General features: G+C 48.2%; 1 protein-coding gene across 1 annotated transcript in view; it reads left to right on the top strand.

Moving 5' to 3' along the window:
• The first annotated feature begins 934 nt into the window (after positions 1-934).
• Positions 935-14,605, top strand: part of LOC121042473 (protein FAM169B-like) — a 92,626-nt gene continuing 78,955 nt past the window's right edge. Inside the window, exon 1 of the mRNA XM_040493770.1 lies at positions 935-1,001. Within this exon, the coding sequence (XP_040349704.1) occupies positions 971-1,001 (31 nt within the window). The 5' untranslated portion in view covers positions 935-970. The remainder of the gene's footprint in view (positions 1,002-14,605) is intronic.

Here is a 14,605-nt window from a genome sequence, read left to right as displayed (position 1 = left end):
GGTCGTTTTTCATCCCATGATTGAGGATGTCCGCGTCCGTGACAAGTCTTGCTCTGTAGGTGGGGATACACTCTGACCGGCAGTTGGGAGGCTCCCCCGAGCAGCTGTTGCTGGGGGTGGAGGGACAGGCCGGCAGATGAGTTCTAGACCTTCTGTCCTGCGGCAGAGGCCCAGAAGGACCGAGGATACAACTTGGGCCATCAACCACAAGGGCGAATTTCAGAGCTGCCAACCAGAGAGCAGGCACGAGCTGACTGACCACAGATCTTGGGTTCCAAGGCCGTTCGCATTTTAAAACCACCCGGCTCCTTACCTCCCCTGTAAAAAACAAAAACAAAAACCTGGAAACACGGCAAGAACTGCTGGAGAAACAATTGGCTGAATCACGCTATTTCAAGTGAGGACAAGCCTGAACATCTAATAAATGAAAATATTCGTTATCGGCAAAACTGGGCACATGACAGGCATCAGAAGAAATCTGAAATGGGCAGAAAAGGTTATTAGGCGCCCTGTCTTATGTGTGACATTCATGGTCTTTGAGTTAGTTTTAAACCGTGTAACTTTTCGAAAAGGAATAATGCAAGTGATTCTTGTCTTTAGAAACAGAAGAAGGAAGTGAGAAGGGGCTCAGAGAGGGGGTACTGGGTTTAGGCCCAGAGACACTGGCCATGGGATGGGGTGCAAATAGTTTTCTTTTCTAAAGAATGAAAGGAAATAATAAAAGCTCCTCAGGGTGTAGCTTTGCAAACTGGGGAGTCGGGGTCGCTGGGCGGCGCAGCGGGGGGCCCCCAGGGCACGCGGCTGGAGGCGGGGCAGCGCCAGCTCTGGGGAGCGGGCCGCGATCCGGCGCAGTCCGGGGGGAGGGGCGGGTCAGCCTCGGAGTGGGGGCGGGAGCGGGAGCGGGGGCGGCCCCGGGCGGGGAGAGGAGGGAGCGCGGAGGGGACCGGACGCAGCGCCGTGGGAGCCCAGCATGGAGGCAGAGGCAGCTCGCGGAGCCGCAGGTAAGCGGAGCCGCGGCCGGCGGGGCCCGAAGCCAGCTCGCCTCCCTCGCTGGCCGGCGCGATGGCCCCTCCCCGCGTGTCGGGTTTCAATGGCTGGGCTGGCCTGAGAGCTCGGGGCCCCAGCGCTGCAAAACGAGACCGTAAACAGCGCGCAGCGGCCAGGAAACTTTCCCCGGAGTCGGCGCCAGGGCGCCACTAGCCGCGCACCTGTCGCCTCCAGGGAACTAGATGGGCCGACGGCCCGGGACGTCGGGTGCGGGGCCGACGGGCTGAAGCTCTCACTCCTGGGAGGGGTAGCCCTGGAGGGGTCACGGTCACGGTCACGCTCCCCCGCCCGTCTCCGGGGCCACCGGGCGTCCGCACCGCTGACCCGGGCTTGGCGAGCTCACTGACTTCCCAGCCGTGGTGGCCTTGTCTGTGAAATGGGAACCGCAAGGCCGGAGAGAAATCAGTAGAGCAGCTCGGGTTACAGCGGGCGCCTCCGCTCCCCCGCCGCCCCCTTCCCAGCTTCCAGGACGGCCTGTTTTATCCCCGGCACCTTGCGCGGCGGCGGGCGTGCGGCCCCCAATCCAGCAGGCCAGCTGGGGAGTCGGGAATCGGGGGCGCCTCCACACCCCCGCCTTCCGAAACTAAGTCTGCCTCCTCCTGAGGGGCCCAGGAGGGGCCCTGCCCGGCTCCCTCTCCGGAGAGCCAGGCCAGCGTTGCCATTCTGAGCCTGAAAGCACGTGGGACAAATCCCCAAAGGGCTTTCCGCCAGTCCCACAAAGGAGTGTTTGGGTGGGAGGTGGCGTAGGGGCGTTGGATGCTGAGAAAATGCCTCTTCCCTCCTGCATCCGCTTCCTCTGGCGGGGACCGGCGGCTGGAAGGGCCCAGTGGCCGGGGACCTCTCGTCCCCTCCGTCCAGTCCGGCCACGAGGCGCGAGGCCACAGGTGGCCAGCCCTGCCCCCGCGTGCAGTCAAACCCCAGACTGGCCGCTTTCTTTCCCCCCCATTTCTGTAAGGAAAAAAACCCCAATATTACAGAGGCTCCTTTGCCTTTTATTGGAAGTCAACAGCGGCAAATGACTCGTTTTTTACGACCTGCACTTAAAAACTGTGACTTTGAGTTGTTTTCCCCGATTTTTAGCGCGAGTTAAGGAGAGAAGGTGGCCACTAGCCAGCTGTGTGAGTTTTACATTCCTGGTGAACGTTTTCATTGGTCTGGAGATTGAGAAATGGTTTGGTCGCTGCTTTTAGAGGTGGGGGTGGGGGGTGATTCTGTTGGGGTTTTGATTGGGGGGGGGGGGCGCCCCGCGGTCCTTTCTGGAACGTTGGTCGCCATGGTTGTGGATAGTGAGCGCTGGGCCAGTTTGAGAACTGGGTCAAGAAACAAAAGTGACTTGCTCTTCTGATCTCGTCTTCCACATCTGCAAGAGGGAGAAGGTTTTGCTCCCTAGGGAATTACTGTACAGGAATACCTCCTGTATTTTCAACACTTAACGAATGGGCACAGAGTTGTGCAATCCCTAGCTTCTCCCTTCCCCTCCTCCTCCTCGGAGTGTACCGTGAATCAGAGAGTTCTTCCCAACCACTGCCTTAGCGCTGTGCAATTCTTCCCAGCTTTTCTACGTTTAATGGGAAAAGTAAGGGTAATTTCACTTCTGGAAAAGTGTAGTTGGCCTGAACAGTTTAAGGATTTTCCTGTATTTCTTTCAGCGTTTGCTGTGGCTTTCGTGGTTGCTGATGGACCAGAGGACACACGGCAGTTACACATTAATCATTTCCACATGTGCTAGAGCCTAATGGATTGGAGTCTTACATAGCTGAACCGTTGCCCAAGCTTTGATAGCCCATTTCCAAAAAGGGCTTGAACGAATCGTGCCTACATAGGAATCCTTTTTTTTTAGCAAGGAAGCATTAAACTAAGAATTATGCTTTCAGATAAGGTTGTGACCTGGTCCTCGCTTGTTCTAGCCCTGAAGTGTAGGGAAAGGGTCTGTGACACTCCCATGGGCGTTGTGTTCTGGATCTAGATGAGCCTCCTCAGTATTGGGGTGTCTGGTTGGGGGATATGATACAGTGGGGCTCTGGAGCTACCCCGAAGTAATTCAAGACATGCCCCAGGGCCACACACACACACTCTCTCACACTCACATACTCTCCCTCTCTCTCTCTCCCTTTCTCTCTGTCTCTCTCTGAGGGTTTTTAATTTCTCCGATGCTGAAAAAGTTCTTAGGTCCTAGCAGACCATCTGCTGCTGTCATTTTAGCTTGGAGCATCCTGGAAAAGAAAAGGCAAGTCCGACACGGTCCAGTTCTGTACTCCTCTCATCCTTCACCTTGAATCTCCCTCATCCATAAAATAAGGATGTGACCTACCTCGTAAGGGTTCCATGCGACCCTGAGCTCATCACTGCCGACTGCTGGGTCCGTGGTAAAATGTAGGATCCCCTCTGAGAAGGCCATTGTTTTGCCCTTCATCCCTTCTGTTTATACCTCAAATTGAAAGGTTTGTGAGAGTTTCCTATCTTATGATCTCCACTTAGAAAGTCAGTTTAGGGGTGCCTAGGTGGCTCAGTTGGTTAAGCATCTGACCCTTGGTTTCAGCTCAGGTCATGATCTCACAGTTGGTGGGTTCAAGTCCCGCATCGGGCTCTGCACTGACAACATGGAGCCTGCTTGGGATTCTGTCTCCCTCTCTCTCTTCCCCTCCCCTGCTCACTCTCTCTCTCTTTCTCTCTCTCTCTGAAAAACAAATAAATTAAAAAAATAAGCTATTAAAAAAAAGTCAGTTTAGTGTTCCAGGTAAGAAAAGTTAGGTGTTGGACAATTTGCACTGGTAACAAAGCAAAGCTTTACAGATGGGAAAGCTAGCACACAAGGAAGACTCCAAAGGTTGGGTTGACTCTGAAGCTTCGGTTGGGGGAACAGGGACAGTGATGAGTTCAGTAAAGGAACTGACTTTCAGAGGGGAGAAACCTGAAGCAATCTAGACACAGGGATTTCTGAATGTTCCAGAACATGCCACCCATGGGTGATACTGAAGAGTTAGTCAGAAACACTGACTCTGGAGTGTGGGAGAATCTAGAAAGGCCAGTGCCTGCCCTGAGCTCTGTTGGGGACCCCTGGAGGTCTGGCGAGGGTGTCCCCTGGGAAATGGGAAGAGGAGAGGAGCTGAGGGCACAGCCTGAAGCCTCAGAGAGGGGGAAGTGCTGAGTTTATGAGGCATGGACCCAAAGGAGGAGAGACCAGAAAGAAAAGAAGCCCGGGGCAGGGCCTGGTGCTGAGAGAGGCTGAGGCAGGCAGGACCCGGGTCTGCCCAGAAGGGTGTCAGGGCAAGGGCAAAGTAACTTGCCTAAAGTCGCCTGCTAGTAAGTGGCAGGTTGGGAGTCACATGGGGGTGGTCTGACTCCCCAGAGAAAGGAACTTGTCATAAGGGTGATGTTTGATGTGGAGCCCCTCCCACTTCCTTCCTGAGAAGGAAGTAATCCACGAGCCAGTCCTTAAAGGGCCTCCTTCCTTAGGGATGACCTCATGCGAACATAAAACTTAAAAAAAAAAGAAAAATCAAATATTTATCAAATGTGGATCTTATCTGGTTCAAGGTCCAGAAGGATCCCCATAGAGGCATGTGGACCTGGTGAGTCTGGGCACATGATTTGAGTCTCTGGCAGCGGGGCCTCATTGGGGGCAGTGGGTAGGGGGCTGGGCTGGCCACTTGGACTCATGTCACTGTTGCTAAGTGCTTTCAGGTCTCCATCCCTTCATCAGGAAGGAAGGGAGAAGATGGGATGGTCTCTGAAAATCCACTTGGCCCTGAAGTTGGTCAGTTACTTCCTACCCAGCCAGACTGTGATCTCTCTGAGGGCAGGACCTTAATTAATCTTTCTTCTGTAGCGCCCCGCTCTGACCTGGCCCACAGCAGGAGCTCCATGACCTTTGAATGGAGAAATCATTTCCTTTTAGGAGCTGGTGAAAGCTTTTGTTGGTTGTGTTGGTCGTAGGATTACCGCATATTAGGCGTATCAGGATATGGGATGACCCAGGCTGACCTGCCCTTGCTGGTGCAGGGTGTCCCTGGACAGGGCTCTGGTCAGTCCATTCCTTGGGATATCTTTCCCGGGTCCTGCTTGTTCTGGGAAGCCTGGGTCCTGAGCAGGTCCTCCTAATGGCTTGGGCATTTCGTGTTACCCTCCCAAGCCCCACTGTTGGTTGTGATTCCTTCCCATTTAATGCTGTCTGTGCTATAGATGGTCCTTACTCCATTTCTAAATGAGGGCTGTGAAATATCTGTGTTAAATGGGGATCTCCAATGCATGAAGCCAGGCCAGAAATGACTTGTGTTCTGACCTCCTCCTGCCATGTGTTGGCAGAATGGTGTGAATGATCGAGCGGCCAGGACTCTGGCTGGATGGTGGGAGGGCAGTGGGCATTGAGGTATTGTCTTTCTGACCTTTGAAACCCTAGTCTGCTGACCAGCTGACTGGCCTTAGCTCAGTTCCTGACAGCAGTTGGCTCCCGCCTCCTCTGATGACATTATTTGTAGCTTAGCCTTGGGAAATCCCAAACAGAGGATTGTAGAAAATGGCTCTGTTTTCTGCTGTGTCCGAGTGGTACAGACAGAAAATGCGGGGCAGAAATCAAGCACATTTTGGGGTCAGATACCCCTGGTGTCATGTGACTTTCCAAGTCAGGGTTGCCGGGTTGTGGGGGCCGTGGCAGTTAAGACTGACTGTCAGTAGCAACTGAAGGTTGGGACCTTTGAAAAACACTCATTAGGATGTAACAGCTGTGCTTGAGAGATTCGATGCTTTTTTATTTAAATTTTTTTTTCCAACGTTTATTTATTTTTGGGACAGAGAGAGACAGAGCATGAACGGGGGAGGGGCAGAAAGAGAGGGAGACACAGAATCGGAAACAGCCTCCAGGCTCTGAGCCATCAGCCCAGAGCCTGACGCGGGGCTCGAACTCACGGACCGCGAGATCGTGACCTGGCTGAAGTCGGACGCTTAACCGACTGCGCCACCCAGGCGCCCCAAGATTCGATGCTTTTTAGTGCGTCCGTCCTCTGTTGTGGGTTTTCTTTTCCAAGGCCCTTGATCAGCAAGCTGGGGTTGGGGGTAGGATACACAGGGTGTCTGAATCCAAAGGCCACTGTCTGTTGACATCCTGGAAGATCATCCTCACCCCACGCTGGCCCCCGGGGAGCCCTCTCACATCGAGCTCTTTGCCTTGTCGATGCCCAGGCAGTGGCCTCATTTCCCGCTTAAACCAATACCTGTTGTCTGTCCAGGTGTAGAAACCTTCCACTGTGCTTCTTTGCTCTTCCAAAGGAGGGCAGCCACAGGGCCACTGGGACTCAGGCGAGGTAGAGGTCTGGGGACCCCAATGGAGGGCTGTAAGGGAGCTCCTGCCCACGTATGTGCTGGGGGCTCCCAAGGCCCAACCAGACTTTTGAGACTGCTCGTTTTCCTGGACTTGCAGAAGTGGAGATAAATGTGTGTTTCTTGGAAACCGAGTTTCTAACCACTGCTCTTGAATTGCATTAAGATAGGGAACAAGCTGTGTTCATTTCTTCATTGCATTTTGCTGAAATAAACCCTAATCAGAGCCCTGAATATTTCATTCAATGGTAGGAGCTGGAGAAGATGTTGTGCAGACTTCCCCATTGTGTAGACCTTCCTCTGGCAACACTGTCCTTGCCCAATATTCTTCTGCTACTTTGTGGACTATTTTTGCCGAGTGTATGTATGTGGGTAGAGGGGTATAATGCCCAAAGCGAATTATAGTTGGTTGTTGGCTTTGGCCTTTATACCTACCAACAAGTGATTTCTGTAATGCATATGTATTGCTTACATTTGGGCTCTTAGAACATCTTGGGGGAAAAAAATAAGCTATGTAGACAGAAAGGTATTGCTTTGTGTTTTTTTCATACTACATGAACACTGAATAAAAATATTATTAAAATATTAAGAAATATTTGGGTAAAGACACTAATGAACAAAATCTGCCCTGCTAAAGCATAATCTAGTTATTTGTTGATGAATATTGTTTTTTTTTAAAAAATTTTTAATGTTTATTCATTTTTGAGAGAGAGAGAGAGAGAGAGAGAGAGAGAGAGAGAGAGAGAGAGACAGCGAGCATGAGCAGGGAGGGGCAGAGAGAGAGGGAGACACAGAATCTAAAGCAGGCTCCAGGCTCCGAGCCGTCAGCCCCGATGTGGGAATCGAACCCATGAACTGCAAGATCATGACCTGAGCCGAAGTTGGATGCTTAATCGACTGAGCCACCCAGGCACTCCAATAAATATTGTTTTTTAACTGTAACAATTAAATATGAGTATCAACAAATCATCATGTTTTCATTTTTTTTTTATATTGAGATACCCTTCCCCAACCCTTGTCCTAATTCTGTTTTTTCTCTTTCCTATTTTGAAATGTGATACTATATTTCTATTCTTTTGGGGGCTAACTTAGAAATTCTATTTATTTATTTTTTAAAGTTTTTAAAATTTATTTTGAGAGAGAGATAGAGAGCAAGTGAGGGAGGATCAGAGAGAGAGGGAGACAGAATCTCAAGCAGGCTCCATGCTCTCAGCACAGAGCCCGATGTGGGGCTCAAACTCAAGAACCGTGAGATCATGACCTGAACCCAAGTCAAGAGTGGGACACTTAACCGACTGAGCCACCCAGGCACCCCTCACTTAGAAAATTCAAAATGCACGTTAACTCTCATTCTGAAACTAATCAATTTTAAACTTTCTTGGAATCACGTCAAGACCTTATAGTGCTCCCATTTCAATTATCCCCTTTCCAGTTTATGTGTTGTTGTTACGCAGCACCTTTGTTCTAATTTTTAATTTCCTGATTTCTAACTTCTGATGTTCTGAGTTTTAATTTCCTCCAGTTAGATGTTTTTGTTTCATCTGGCCGGCACTGGCTTGGGTTTTAGCCACGTGGTTATTATTTTCTTTGCTTCTATTCCTTCTTAACTAACTTACCTTGAGGTTCTTCCCTTATCTCCTGGTAGGTATCCTTTAGAAATAACTTCAGTGAGGATTTTCTGGTAGCAGACTCCTGCAGGTTTGGTTTTTCTAAACAGTTCTTTATTTGCCCATGTTCTTGGAAGTTACTTTTGCCGGGTGGAGGATCAAAGTTCTTTTCCTTCTGCCCTTTAAAAATGTTCTTCCATTGTCTTCTGGATGCCATAGTTGCTGTGGAGAAGGCCGCTGTCAGTCTACTCAGCATTCCCTTGGAAGATGTCTTGTGTCTTCTGGCTGCTTCATTTTGTGTTTGTTGTTTTGCAGTTTGGTCACAATGTGTCTGGGTGGGGATTTTTCTTTTTCTTTTTTTCCTACCTTGGGGATTGGTTGGGATTCTAATATGTGAGGATAGGTATCTTTCATCAATTCTGGAAAATTTTCAATCATGATTTCTTTAAATCTCAACTCTTCTCCATCCTATTCTCTCCTTCTAGAACTTCAGTTAAGATTGTTACTGGACCTTGAAGTTCTCCTTTCCTCTTTCTTAACCTGCCTACCGTATTTTCCACCTGTGTCTTTCTGTGCTGCATTCTGGGTAATTTCTGCAGATATATTTTCTAGTTCATCAGCTCTTTAAGACATTCATTTCTAGAGGTTCTGCTTCCTTTCCCCCTAGGGTCTTATTGGCCAAACAAAAAAATGTTGGCTTTTTAAATTTCGTATTTAAATTTCTTTAGACATATTTAAGATCCTTATCTTCTCTACTGGACGGTTTCAATATCTACAGTCCTTGTGGGTCTGATTCAGTTTGTGCTGACCCTTTGTGGCCATTTCTTTCATCATATGTTTAGAGATTTTTGAAATCAGGTGTGAATGACCCCAAAGCTGGTGCCCTTCCCTCATGCCCAAACTTCACAGCCCGTGTGGCTCCATACTGGGGAGATTTGGCATGGTGGTATCCTTTTGTGCATAGCTTCATCTGTCTTTTCTGATGGGCTCTATTCGTAATACCTTAAGGAAAATACTTAGTGTTTTAAAATAACGTACATCTTATTCTTTCTGTTGGCAGGTTCATCAATTTCCCCCTTTGGAAAGAGCTAGGATCTTAGCAGACTTAGATTGCTTCCAGTGCTAGTTTATAAATCTGTCATAGGCTGAAAGCTCCCAGTAGAATTTCATTGACTTATATAGAGGGGAAGGGGTAAAGTAGGCCACCTTGGCCCCTCACCCCATGCATCCAACCACCATCCAGTTCTGCTATGTTCGCTGCCCATCTGGCTGAAGCCTGCCATCTCTTTCTCGTTATCTCCACTACTGTCTTTGGTCCAAGCTACTGTCATTGGCCACCTCAACATGCATTGCATCTGGTTTGGTGCTGACTGCCGAGTTCTGGAAGAAGGAGTAAAGACACGCTCCAGCTATCATGGCCTGTTGGGGACCTTTCAGAGGCCTCCTTTTGCATTTTCCTTGAAACCTGAAGTTGGGAGCAAGGCCAGGGTCCTGAAACTAATGCAGGCTCACTGGCCGGCCTTTAGCTCTTGGAATCCTTTTGCTCCTTTCTTTCTCCTACATGGGCTGTTCCTTCAGTGTTCTGGGCCCTTGCCCTGCTCTGCACGGGGCTGACATTTTATTCTTCAGTCCTCTGCCTAAAGATTACTTTCTTAGATCGAACTTCCCTAGTCCTCTTGTCTCCTGTCTCCCCTTCCCTTCTCCTGCCATACGATGGGGGTATTCAACATTTTTTTTAAAAAAGATTTTGTGTCTCCCTGACCAGGCTGTAAGTTCTAGAAGTGCAGACAGAGACTGTTTTCGTTTTTCTCCAGGGTATTGCCCGGCACCCCTGCATGATGGCCTTGATGTCTTAGGTTACACATTTTAACATAGCTTTATGGCAGAAAATTTTGCAAACCTTTGCTGTGGGCTTGATATTGGATGTGACCTGGGTCTGATTAGATCTGTTGCTAAGACCCTGGGGTATCAGGGAGATCTTGGTCTAAGCTGATGTCACCCTTGGGCACGTACCCTGGGGACAGGTATCACAGAGGCCTCAGGGTGTTGCTGTATTATTATTTTATTTATTTATTATTCATTTTTAAATTTTTTTTACTGTATTATTATTTAAAAAAAGCTGGGAGAAGTTTTCTTTTTTTCCCCTCCAAGCTTTAAAGTAGCTTACCAAATGACAGTGCACACTGTCTGTCCTCTTGACTTCAGCCGTCTCCCAGCCACTGCTGTCTTTGTTTGGAGCCTTGCACAGCTGGACGGTGGGCGGAGGTGGGTATCATTGCCCTGTGATGAAGGTGGTGTGAATGAATCCTCTGCAGGTAGCGGTCCACTTAGGCCACTCCAGCCTTCCCATTTAACCCTTTGTGAATGCATGTCTTTTTACTTCTTACAAGGTTTTCAAAGTACAGAACGCTCTTTCTTTAATTAAAAAAACTTTTTTTTTTAATCTTTATTTTTGAGAGAGACAGAGAGAGACAGAGAGAGACAGAGCATGAGAAGGGAGGGGCAGAGAGAGAGGGAGACACAGAATCCGAAGCAGGCTCCAAGCTGTCAACACAGAGCCTGACGCGGGGCTCGAACTCACGGACCCTGAGATCATGACCTGAGCTGATGTCAGACACCCAACCGACTGAGCCACCCAGGCGCCCCTTAAATTTTTTTTAATGTTTATTTTGTTTTTGAGAGAGAAAGATAGGGTGTGGGGGGGGGGGCAGAGAGAGAGGGAGACACAGAATCCGAAGCAGGCTCCAGGCTGACAGCACAGAGCGTGACGCAGGGCTTGAGCTCGTGAATGGCGAGATCATGACCTGAGCTGAGGTTGGCCGCTTAACTGACTGAGCCACCCAGGCGCCCCCAAAATACAGGTTACAAATTATGACTGTTTGGGCAAAATACTTGAATAGACCTTTCTCCAGAGAAGATATACAGATGGCCAGCAAGCACATGAAAAGATGCTCAACATCGCTAATCATTTGGGGAACGCAAATTAAAAGCATAATGGTATCACTGCACACACCCTTTAGAATGGCTGTTATCAACCCCTCCCCCGCAAAACCAGAAAATAACAAGTGTTGAAAATAACAAGAATGTGGGGAAATTGGAACCCCTGTGCGCTGTTGATGGGGACGTAAAATTGTGCAGCCACTGTGGACAGCAGTATGGTGGTTCCTTAAAAAAATTAAACATAGATGGGGCACCTGCGTGGCTCAGTCTGTTGAGCGTCCGGCTCTTGACTTTGGCTCAGGTCATGATCTCACGATTTGTCAGATTGAGCCCTGCGTCAGGCTCTGTGCTGACAGTTGGCAACCTGCTTGGGATTTTCTCTCCCTCTCTCTCTTTGCCCCTCCCCGACACGTGCATGTGCACTCGCGCTCCCTTTCTCTCTCTCTCTCTTTCAGAAATAAATAAACTTTATTAAAAAAATCTTTTAATGTTTATTTATTTTTGAGAGAGAGAGAGAGAGTGCGAGCGAGTGGGGGAGGGATCTCAGAGAGAGAGAGAGAGAGAGAGAGGGAGACACAGAATGCAAAGCAGGCTCCAGGCTCTGAACTGTCAGCACAGAGCCTGATACGGGGCTTGAACTCACAGACCACGAGATCATGACCAGAGCCAAAGTCAGATGCTTAACTGACTGAGCCACCCAGGAACCCCAAATAAATAAACTTTTTTTAAAAAGTTAAAAAAGGTTAAACATAGAAAGTTCTGGGTGTATACATCCAAAAGAAGGGAGAACGGGCTGAAAGAAATATTTCTAAATCCGTGTTCATTGTACCATTATTTACAATAGCCAAAAGACGAAAGTCGTCCAAGTATTCAATAACAGGTGAATGGATAAACAAAATGGCAGTTTTACACACACACACACACACACACACACACACACACACACACACACACATTATATAACCTAATATTATTCAGCCTTCAAAAGGATTATTTTAAGCAGTGCTGTGCTGAGTGCTAGCTCCCATTTAGTGCTGGCTTATAGCACATGGCTCTTGACATGATATACATTAGTAAGCAGGAGGGGGTGCTGTCAAAGGCTCCCCTGGAAATCTTAAGATCTGAGTTTGAGTCCAGCCCTACTACTGACTTTCTGTTTTTGAGCTTCCGTTTCCACATCTGAGAAATGGGGTGAGGCTCTGTGTGCTTTCTTGACTTCAAAGGGTTGACGTTCATTTCAAACAAGCAAGTACTTGTGTGAAAGCTTTTTGTAAAACTGGAAAAAAAAAACCTATGTGAATGGAAGATGTACATTTTATTTATTTTTAAAAAATATTTAGTTATTTTGAGAGAGAGAGAGAGAGAGAGAGGGAAAGGAGAAGGAGATATCTCAAGCAGCCTCCACGCTGTCAGCACAGAACCTGACTCCGGGCTCAGTCTCACAAACCTTGAGATCATGACCTTAGCAGAAATCAAGATTTAGATGCTTAACCAACTGAGCCACCTAGGCACCCCAAAGGGTACATTTTATGTGAGAACTTCTCATTAGTATTCTGTTTTCTCCCAGCTAGTCCTTTTCTAAAAATTTATTTTGTTTATTTTTTTAAAGCAATCTCTATGCCCAAGGTGAGGCGGAAACTCAGGACCCTGAGATTAAGAGTCCTGTGCGCTTCCCGCTGAGCCAGCTAGGTGCAATTTAGTGGCTACTAACTTTGATGCAACTATTTGTATTTCGTGTGTGCTTCTTCACCTATGTTTTAGTTGTATACAAAAGATCCAGTGCCCTTATAAAAATGTAGCTACCTTGACACGTTTCCAGTTATTGGGGAACAATTGTCTTCTCTCTAAGTAAATACTTTTTTAGGATTCAGGTAAATCCATTCTTTTTTTTTTAATGTTTATTTTTGAGAGAGAGAGAGGGAGGGAGAGAGAGAGAGAGGCAGAGCACAAGTGGGGGAGGGGGCAGAGACAGAGGGAGACCTGAAATCTGAAGCCGGTTCCAGGCTCCAGCTGACACCACACCCCCCCCCCCCCCCCCCCCCCCCCCGGCTCGAAGTCACGAACTGTGAGATCATGACCTGAGTCAAAATTGGACGCTTATTGCACTGAGCAACCCAGGCACCCCTAAACCTATTCTTTTCCATTCATTCTCCATGGGTGGTAGTCTGGGTGATGAGTCTAAGTACTTTGCAGCGTGCACAACTTAATCTAGAACTGGGATGTGGACACTGAGGCCTGGTCTATTTTCAACTCCCTCTGATGCTTTGCACAGGGCTGGGCATGCCAGATAGAAGCCGATCTTTCCCTCCTCTTCAGAGGTATTATTGTTTGCAGTGTAATAGATGAGCATACACAGAGATGGTTTTCTGGATGAAAGTTTATGAAGTCCATTAAGAGCCACAGTTTGGGGGTGAGTTCTGAGAAATGTTATTCTGTGAGTAATGGGTAAAAGCATTACGTTGATGAGGAGTTAATTTTCTTCCTCTCGTTGAGTCCTGTGTGTTTAGGGCTCTGGTTCCGCTCTGGACAGTTGCTCTCCACAGCATTTTCCCATCAGCTTCGGGGCCATCACGTGTTGTGGTGGTGTTACTGACACCGGGGCTCGGTATTTTCACAAGTTCTTGGTCAATTACATTCAGGATACAAAGAGTCAAGCTTTCTGTGTTCTCCCGAGCCTTCTTCCTTCTCAGTAAAGGTTAGACAAATATGGCACCGTGGTGATGATCACATGGCATGGAGTGGCTCAGGTTCAGGGGTGAGGAAAGCCCGAGCTTCCTACAATTGTCAGGGTCAGACAATTACAGGTTACCATTCAGAAGGAAGTATACATTGGAGATGCCGTTTTATCCCACCTGCCCCAAGCAGGGCTTCACATTTGTCCTCCGATGTGACACCTCTTTGGATGCAAAAACAACAGTGTGTTTCATTCCCACCTCATGTCCTTTTGAATGATTCAGGGGAAGAAATAGTTTTGTCTCTGTATCACTTGCCTGCAAGTAAGATGCACCAGTGGTCAGATTACGAGACCTTCATATTAAAAGCAATTAGGGTTCCATAAACCTTTGTGTGGGTGGGCACATAAAGTCATCGGCATATTTTACCGTCTTAGACTCGGGACGAGGGATTTATTCTCAGCCAAAGCAGTGACAAGTTGCAAGTGGGCCAATACTAAATATGTGATAACAGAGCGACAGGCTCCCTGTCAATTACCAGGGAAGGAAACTTTCCCGCCACCACCTGCAGACCTTTCCCAGCGTGCTTCCGTGCGTTGACAGTTTTGCTCATCTGCTCAAAAAATTCTAACATATTCTACAGTCTGTCTTCCAACTTTCTGTTTTTTTTTTTTTCTCAATTCTTTGCTAAGAATATTTTGGCAATCAGATGCTCTTCAAAAGCAACAAAAATATCTGGATGTTTGCTTCACCTTGTGTTTTCTACTCTTTTCTGTGGATGATAGCTCTTGTGTCACCGTGGCTCCCTTGGCTGGTGGGCCTTTGGGCTCCGGGCATTTGCATATTTGCTCTCTGTCTGAGAGCGATGCTGCCTTCTGCCCTGATATTACTTCAAAACACTCTTCCCGGGGCACCTGGGTGGCTCAGTCAGTTGGGTTGAGTGTCCGACTCTTGATTTCGGCTCAGGTCATGATCCCAGGGTCGTGGGATTGAGCCCTGAGTTGGGCTCCCTGTGGAGTGTGG

This window comes from Herpailurus yagouaroundi, unplaced genomic scaffold (assembly GCF_014898765.1).
Source record: "Herpailurus yagouaroundi ecotype Mexico unplaced genomic scaffold, PumYag 185, whole genome shotgun sequence".
In the NCBI taxonomy this organism is placed as follows: Eukaryota; Metazoa; Chordata; class Mammalia; order Carnivora; family Felidae; genus Herpailurus; species Herpailurus yagouaroundi.
This window is presented reverse-complemented; position numbering and strand designations above follow the sequence as displayed.